This window comes from Nomascus leucogenys, chromosome 2, assembly GCF_006542625.1.
Source record: "Nomascus leucogenys isolate Asia chromosome 2, Asia_NLE_v1, whole genome shotgun sequence".
Taxonomy (NCBI): Eukaryota; Metazoa; Chordata; class Mammalia; order Primates; family Hylobatidae; genus Nomascus; species Nomascus leucogenys.
Window position 1 is genome coordinate 42891898 of NC_044382.1, and position 9012 is coordinate 42900909.

At 54.0% G+C, this 9012-nt stretch overlaps 1 protein-coding gene across 1 annotated transcript; it reads right to left on the bottom strand.

The window, feature by feature from the left end:
* Positions 1-4293: 4293 nt before the first annotated feature.
* On the bottom strand, positions 4294-8365 carry LOC115837300. The gene is given in 4 exon segments (XM_030822827.1): positions 4294-4463; positions 4466-4547; positions 5454-5867; positions 8300-8365. Coding segments are annotated over 4 exon segments (732 nt in total).
* Positions 8366-9012: the final 647 nt, after the last annotated feature.

Here is a 9012-nt window from a genome sequence, read left to right on the forward strand (position 1 = left end):
CCACATGGGATCTGCTAGCTCTCAGCTGTGTTTCCTGAATACTCTGAGCATATCTGTATCACTGCTGTCAGACTCAATGGTTGATTGTTTCCCATCCAGACTGTGAGCCCACTGAGAATAGGGTACTGCCTCATTCTGCACTGGACCTGCAGAGCCTGGCGCAGGCCTGATGGGCAGTCACTGCTCAGTCACCTGGGCCTTAAATGGGGAGACATGGAGAAAAGTCTGAAGGTCCTGCCGGTGGCTGGCAGACAAGGAGGGTGGCTGGCAGACAAGGAGGGTGTCTGGGTACAAGACAGAGCTGAAGAGGTGGCCACATCACTCCCGGGTATGAGGACTCCCCCTGGCCTTTCCTGGAGCATCACAGAAGCCCGGCTTCTTTCAGGCCCTCAAAGGTACCAGCCACATTTCCCCCACAGAGCTTTTGCACTGATCACTTCCTCTGCCTGTAGCTCCCTTTCCCTGCCCTTCTCATAGCCAACTCCTACCTCCTTCAGATCTATGCCAAAGCGTCTTCTGCATGAGGAGGCCTCCCTAAGCCCCTCATGGGAGGTCAAGACCTCGTTGCCCTCTCTCAAGGCACCCCTGCTTCTTTTTCCAACTCTCAGCATGCCGCTCGGTCCTTGCGCAATGCTTGGTTGCTCCAGGAAGGTAGATAGGACCCGTCTGACCTATCTGCCACCATGACATTCTCGGGCTCTGCCACAGAGCAGGCAGACAGCAATTACTCAGGACTGAGTTCAAAGGGTTAATGAAACAGGACCGCAGGCTTGTGCTGTCTTTCTTTGTTTGCCCCAGCTGCATCGTTCCTGCACTGGCCTGAGACAGTGGGGAGCTCTGAGCTCCCTCCCTGACTCTGATGGGAAGGAAAAGGAGCACACAATTTTCGAGCTTCTCACTGGGAGCAGGATTTCTTCCTTTGGTGATGGCACTTTGAGAAGCTATGTGCAGACTGAATCTGGCCCATCACCTATTCAGCTTGAGGCTGGCAGTCAAGAAATAGAGGTAAGTGGCTGTGAAGTGAGGAGGTGAAGCAGCTGGCGGGAAGGCTAGGCTGCCTGGGCTCTGGTCCCAGTGCTGCTGCTGCGTCTCTGGGCATCTTGGGAAAGTCCAGGCCTTAATTCTTCCTCTATTTTTTGGAAGGTAAGAACCATCTCCTCTTAGGTGGTGTCCGCAGAAGTCTGAAATTCTTGGCCACAGGGATATCAGCTGCGGAGGTCTCATCAAGATGCGCCAGGAGAGGGCGCTGCTGCACAGCACTTGAGGCTCTCGGGCGAAAAAGACAAGCGTGGCTGCCCGTTCTGGATCGTTTCCTGACCCGGTTTCCCTGGCACTGGCTGGCAGAGAGCCACACTCAGTATATGTGTGGGCCGTGGAGGAGATGCTGGTCCAGGAGGCTCAGAGTGGAGTCTGAGGTGCCACAGCAAACCTCTGAGGAGCTTGATGAGAACCCATCTGAGGTGTTTGCTGTGTGCTTGGATGGGAGGTGACACCCCAATCTCTGTAGTTGTGTACATCTATCGAAGCCTTGAATGTCCCAGGCTTTCTTCCACCTCAGGGCTCCGAGCTGGCCCAGTGCTGCATGCTCTGTTTACACCATCTTGTTGAATTCTCTGATGCAAGTCCTCCTTGGGTAGGTGAGAAGAATGAGGCCCAGGGAGGTCAAGCAGTTTCTCTAAAGCCACACAGCAGTCAGTGGAGGATGATGAAGTCACACCTGCTGTTTGACCCCAGCGTCCATGCTATTAAAAAAAAGTGCTGCCTCCTGGCCAAGACTCGGGAAGTAGAAGTGACTTTCCCAAAGACCCTTGCCCCCACCCCCACCCCTCTGCATAAATGCCCTAACTTCTCTGCCTCAGTTTCTCCACTATCAGTGTGATGGTACTAACACTGTCCAACTGTGTCACATTCATAGGACTCCTGCAACAGTTGAATCAGAGGGAAAACATCTCTTCCCCAATACCATCCCAGTTCCCTGGGCTGCCCTCCATCCTTTCTTCCCTGACAGGTCCTGTGGGTCCACAGAAGTCTGAAATTCTGGGCCACGGTGATATCAGCTTGAAAATCGTATGTGCTCCTTTTCCTTTCCATCAGAGTCAACCTGCGGGTTGAGGCTGGCTCTGTGGACATCTGAGAACAGGAAAGGCTGCTGTCCGTCTGACTGAAGGCCAGGCAGGTCAGTGGACCAGGTAGCCCAGGCTGGAGAGGTTTGGAATCAAGGGGTTTCTGTGGGAGTGTAGGAGGAGCCACTGCTGCCTGCTGCTGTCAAGTTCCCATCTGAAAGCCTGGCTGAGCACCTGCTATATGCTAAACTTCCTGGGACTCGGAGGAGTTTGAGTGCTGACAGTGACAGAAGAGCCAGTGTTTGGGGACAGCCTACTCCATCTTCTGCCATGTGGCGGTCTCCTCTGTCATGCACTCATCAAACGTCAGCTGCTGGGCTGGGGGAGACCCATAAACCTCACATCAGGCCTGACCTCAAATAGAGGCCAGGAAGGACCATAGGAAATTTGGAGGGCAGAACCCAGAAGTCTTGGGAAGGAGCAGCATTTGAGCTGGAACTAAAAAGACAAGCTAAGTTTTGAGTAGTGGAGAAGGGCGCAGAGGCAGAGGGAACCGCCTGAGCAGTGCCAGATGGGAGAAGGCAAGGGGAGTCGGGAAGAGTTTTCCAGCCCTGTGGAAAATAAAGGGAACAGTCCAATTGCCTCACCCCAAGAACAAAGCTGAGTTTTCCTGGCAAGGGTACCTTTATTTCTTCATACTCCCATCATACTCCAAACCCCGAATCCCCAAACCCAGTGGGAAGTCACAGGAGTGCCTTGGAAATAGTAAAAAATAGATTTTCTAAAAAGAATTTCTTTGATGTAACTCTAGTGTGACCGATTGATTTCTCTCTCCTTCTCAAAGTCCTCATCCTCAGGAAGCATGTGAGCAGGTGAGGGCATTCCAGACAAGCAGCCATTGTGTGGAGGAGCAGGGATCCAGGGGTCAGAGGTGTTTGAGCATCAAAGCAAACAAAGAACCCACACCCGGGGAGGAGACACAAAGCCAGCGCCACGGGACAGAGAGGCTGTGAACGTGGGACATGCCAGTGTGGCTGGCACTAAAGGAGTTTCAAACAGGAATCAGCATCTAAGTGTCTTGTCCCGGAGTAGGTGGGATGAGCACATACTCTCAAAATCCCAGTGTGCTTCAGCCATGCGCCAGGTGGGCCTGGGGTTGGAGGTTGGGCTGGAGCACCAGAAAACAGATCCACAAGGTCCAAGGAGGTAGGGCCTAGCAGACACATGCAGAGTCACCATCCTTACCCGCTCTACCCAAGGGCAGGGGCAGGGGAAGGAAAGGTGCAGAGGCAATGAGGAAAAAGAGAGAACGAGATGGGTCTAGGGGAGCACCTGGCTCATTTCTTGCTATGCATAGACCCACTGAGGAAGAATGTAGCGAGGAGGTGTATAAGCACTTTGCCCGAGGTCAGACAGAGCTGGTGTGAATCCCAGCTCCACTGTTCCTGGCTGTCTGCTAGCTGTGTGAGCTCGGGCACCATATGTAACATCTCTCAGCCTGTTTACTCAGCTGCAGAATGGAGATGACACCAATGTCTACACCCAATGATTATGGAGATGATCTCTGTAAAGTGCCTAATACCAAGTAAATGCTTAATAAATGGAAGCTGCAAGTATTACTCCAAAGCATCCAATTAGTGCACTAGCTCCAAGGTGCATGATTTATTTACAAAACCAGCTTCTGGGTGTCTGCACCCTTCAGTTGTTCAGGTGGCTCCTGCTTCCTCCGTCTGAGCTTGGGTCAGGCTACAAAAGGAATGGTCTGAGGTCAGAGTGCTGGAAAGATGGACACTTCTCTCCAAAGCCACTTTTGGTGTGGCCGTTCAATTCTCATGTGGCAGTTTTTCCAGCTAGGAGAACAGGAAGGTGGCAGCCTAGGGCGGGATGGGTCTCTTCCTGGGGGTGGAGTGGCTGAACGTGGGGCACAGGCTGAGTTTCTCCCCTCTGCTGCTTGAGGAGAAAGGCAAACCCTAGGCCTGCGGAGTGGGACACCTCATGCTGGCAGGGAGCAGCCTGGTGGGCTGAGAGGTGCTGGGAGAATCTGCCAAGGGTTGGGTTCTTCCTGCTGGCTCTGCTGGGCAAGGGGGTAGGATGCCTCTCATCCATGGTCATGGGCACTGAGACAGAGAGAATACAGGCCTGAGTGCCAGGGTCCCAGGCCAGCTCTGGTCCCAGGGCAAACTGACTGACCTCTGTGAGCCTCCCCCAAATCACCTTCATCCCTCGATGGTCAGTGGGTGCTGGGGGCCTGCTCTCCAGTGGCTTCCGCTGCAGTCAGCTCCGGCTTCCCCGTGGTGTGACTGCACCAGCCCTGGGCAGACCCTGAGGGCCCCTGGATCCCAGATGGAGAGGCAGGAGGCCCAGGGCTAGTGTGTAGCCCCTCCTCAGGGGTTCTGTAGTATGCACAAATCCTGGGGCATAAAGACCATGGTCCCTGGAGAGAGGGGCATCCCGGTCACTGTCATGGGGGAACCCTGCAGAGACCTGCAGGACGGGGCAGCAGGCCAGTGAGTGTGGGGACCCAGAGATGAGGTCGGAGTGTGCTGAGACAGCCTGGGTATGAAGAACAGGAGGGTCAGCCTGATGCAAGCCCACCTCCCAGGTTCAGGCCCAGATACCCGGGACCAGCCTGTGCCTGCAACACCGCAGTGGTAGTCCCAGAAGAGGACAGGCCCATGTGTGCTCTACAGCCCAGGAAGCACTCAGCGATGTCACTCACCCATCCAAGGGCACCCTGCTGGGAGGGGTGCGTCTGGGATTAAAACCCACCCGCCTTGCCTCCTCTGTCTTTGCAGTCATGGGCCACAGTGCCCAGCTGCATGGTGGGGATTAGGAATGTTATAGATCACAAGCGTCAGGTCAAATCCCAGGTTTGCTACTTGCTAGCTGTAAGCCCTTGCCCAAGTCACTTAACTTCTCTGAGACTCATTTTCTCATTCATAAAATGGGAATAATAGTACGGCTTATCTTATAGGATTACTATTAGAATTAAATGAGAGGATGCTAATGAAACATTTGTCTGAGAGCCTAGCAAGTCATAAGGACCAAATAAATGTTTCTGTGAGCTCACCATCACACTTAGCACTTTAGGTACGTGGTTGTATGTAATTCTCACAATGGCTCTATCGTTGCTGCTGCTGTTCTCTCTTTAATAAGGAAACCACGTTCCCCAGGCTGCTCTCCTAGCAGGTGGTCAAGCTGGGCTTGAACAGGACAGTCTTCCTGCAGTCTCTGTGCTCCCAACCAGTGACACCTTGCTCCAAGAGCTGCAGCAGCCTGAGAGGGACCTGTCCAGGGGCCTGTTAGAGTCTGGGCCCCAGGACAGAGAGGTTTGAAGGATGCAGGGGCCTGGTGCTGCTCCCCCCACCCTCTATGGCCTCCTCAACTCACAGAGCATTCGTCCCTGACCGTTGTCCTGCAGAAGCTGCCAGCCTGTGCCTCCTTCTCAGTGGGCAGATCTTGGGAGCCCCTGTGTGACCAGCCAGGAAGGGCCAGGCTGGACAAACTCTCCTCAGAGCGGTAGTAAGGGAAGAACCCACTGAGCAGTTCTGAGTCCTCCTGGAGCCGTGTCTTGGGCTGCAGGACCAACCCCTCCTCTTCCAGGAGGCACCCATAGGTGCAGAAGAAAGGCAGGTACTCCAAGGCCACCTGGGCTCTGTGTGAAAGGTGGAGGGAGCTTAGGGGCTTCTTGTCCCTTGAACTGGTGGCCTGCTGTTGGGAGGACAGGGGCCCTGGTTCATCCTCCTCCAGGAGGCTAGGAGAGGTTAGAGCTCCGGATTCAGCGTCACAGTTCTTCTGACACATCTGAGAAGAGAAGGACGTTCCATCTGTTACTGCACCCTGAATTCCTAACCACACCAGCTCTGTCCCCAGTCCCTGCCTACATTGGAGGCCAGAGGGGTCTTACAAAGCCCAAACCTGACTGTGGCTCTCCTCTGTGAAAAGCCAGCAGTGGGCCACAACCATGGTTAGATTGCTCAAGCACACAGGCCTTCTTGCCATTCCTAAGTCATACCGAACTTGGCCTTCCCTTAGAGCCTGTGCCAAGATCTGCTCCTGGACTCTCAGCTCAGAAGAGCCTTCCCAGCCCCAGCCTCCCTGCAGGGTGACTCCAGATCATTTCATCACTGGAATGCTCTTCCTGGGCTATGTGGTCAGCCTTCTTCACGTGTGGGGTGGTCTTATCTGTCTGGTGCCTCATGTTCATAACAGACACTCAGTTGACACTTTTTCAACTAGTCTGCTGGCTCTCAATCCAACTCATAGTCCCTTCACTCTGTCTAGTCCAGCCACACAGGCCTTCTCTTGGTCCATCTAACTCGCCAAGCATCCTCCCGCCATGGGGGCTCTGCATGGGCTAATGCTTCTGCCCAGAGTCTCTTCCCTCTCCTTTCTCCTAGGTGGTGACTTCCTCAGTGCTTGGCTAAGGTCACTTCCCTTATGTCCCTGGCTTAGTGGCACCACCTTCTTCATGACTGCTGCCACCCTCATACCCCTCATTCAGAGCACCCATTCCTCTGCTGTGAAATATTTGACTGTGTGGTTTCTTGATTAATATCTCTCATTCTGTAAGTTACAAATTCCACCAAGGCAAGGCCCATCTGTCTGGATCACTTCTGTGTCCCGAAGGCCTAGAAAAACCCTGGCATATGGTAGATACCAAGTATTGGAAGAAAGGAAAGAAGGGTGGGAGGGAAGGAAAGAGGTAGACAAAAAGAGAACACCTTGGCCAGGGACGAAGTCTTTATCAGACTCCATGGTGATAGGAGGGAGAAGTCACATCTTGGGGAGAGGGTGGAGAAGCAGAATGAGGAATTACTTCCCAGGCCCAGAGGGGACACATGGCCCAGAGTACCAGATAGTGAAAAGCCAGCTCATTCCCACGTTGACTGTGCCAGACCCGGAGCCCATCAGGAACATGGCAAGGGGTCCATTTGATCCTGAGCAAGTACCCAGGCTGTTCCACTTGTGGACTCTGGTCCCATGGAAGAACCTATGGTGGCTTAGCCCCCAGCCTTCCTGACTCCCACCCTGGCCTTTCTGATTCCCACCCTAGCCCTTGGGCCTTGAGTCCCTGCCCCTGACACATGCTCTTGTGGTCCACGCTCTCCCCCAACTCCCTGCAGGCAGCCTGACCACTGAGGTCCCTGTCCTAAGCCGGACCCCTTGGTAAGTGCCTACTGGCCCATAGACTGCCAGCTTCTGGTGAGCAGGAACCAGGGCCCCTCCTCCAAGTCCGAGAGGCCCAGCTCGGAGCCATCTTCGCTGAGTTTCTACCACTCCCAAACACTCCGCAGAGCTCTGTGGTCCCCTCTCTCAGGTAATCCTTAGGAAGCCCACCAGGATAGACTTGCCTTTCCAACCTCACTGTGCCAAGGAGACGGGATAGGCTAAATGGCAGAACCCAGGTCTGACCCACTCTGAAGCTGTGAATTATATGTTGTTGTGTGTCCCCCACAGGACACGTTCAAGTCTTAAGCCCTGGCACTTGTGGATGTGACCTTATTTGGAAATGGGATCTTTGCAGATGCAATCAAGTTAAGATGAGGTCACACTGGGTCGGGGGGGCCCTAAATCCAATGACTTGTCCCTGTGAGGGAAATTTGGATGCAGACACACAGGAAGAATGTCATGTGACGATGGAGGAAACTATTGGAATGATGCTGCCACAAACCAAGGCACATCAAGAAGTGCATCATCACGGGAAGCTAGGAGGGAGGCATGAAGGGACAGATTCCCTGCTGAGCCCCCAAGAAGAAAACAACTCTGCCAACACCTTGATTTTGAAATTTTGGGCTTCAGAACTGTGAGAGAATAAATGTGTGTTGTTTTAAGCTACCAAGTTTGTGTTAATTTGTTCTGGCAGCCCTAGGACACTAACTCGTGTGGGTTTGCTGGATGGCTCATTTGTGGGGATAAAGCGATTTGGCACAGGCTTGAGGGCTCTCCCAGCACCACCCTGTGAGCAGCCTGGGGAGAGAGGCCCATTGCCATGGCTGAGGTTCACTCTGTGTGTGTGGGGGGGGCTCACCTAAGGCCCTACCCTTCCTGCCATCCAGTGGGCACTGGACAGCACAGCCTCCCTGTGGTGGACCAGCTGCCCTCCCACAGCTCATTCTTTCCTGCCAGGGCCCCGGCTCCACTTTAACAGTGAGTCCTGGATTGAAGGAGGCCAGGTGTCCTCTGAGCTCCCCTGGGAGGCCTCAGCAAGACGGCAGGTGCACAATGCCACTCACAGTCTCTAGTGAGCGCCACTTCCGGCGTCCTGTTTTGGGGTCAGCAGTAGCACCGCATCGTGACATGATGAAGCCTAATTGTCAAACTCTGGCTGAAAAGCCAAAGCCTCCCTCAGCAGGCCTCTTCCTCCCAGCCTCCTCTTTACCCTGGCAAATCCCCCTCTGCCTGCTGAGAGAAGATTCCATCATGAAGTCATAAGGCCTGGTGCCAGGCAAGAAAGCCAGATGGCTCTGTTACCATGGAGACTCTACTCAAGCACCCAACATGTGTGATCATCACCTGTCTCTTAATTCAGCTTAATCCACATCTCCCCAGGAGACTCAGGGGAAACAAAGAGAATGCAAACATCTTCTGGAATCTGATCAGTTCTTCATGACTGGGGGCCAGTGAGCTCACCTGGGACTTCTGCCCAGAGACTGTGAGAGTGACTCAGCACCTCCAGTAGATGGTCAGGAAGGGCCCCAAGGATCTGTTTCCCCAAGTCCAGGGAACTGGAGTGAGCTGCATGGGCCGCTGCTCTCTGGGGTGCCTCAGTCCACTCAGGGTGGGGCTGAGACACCAGTCTCTGCCCTTGTCACTCGCTTTCAGCTGCCTCTCCTCTGTGGCTCCTCCCCAGTCACTTGCTGGCAGGACACAAGACAAGTGGAGCAGTCATGGGAGGGCTGATGATGTAGGACATCTGCTTTCTCCCACAGAGCCACCATCCCCAGCT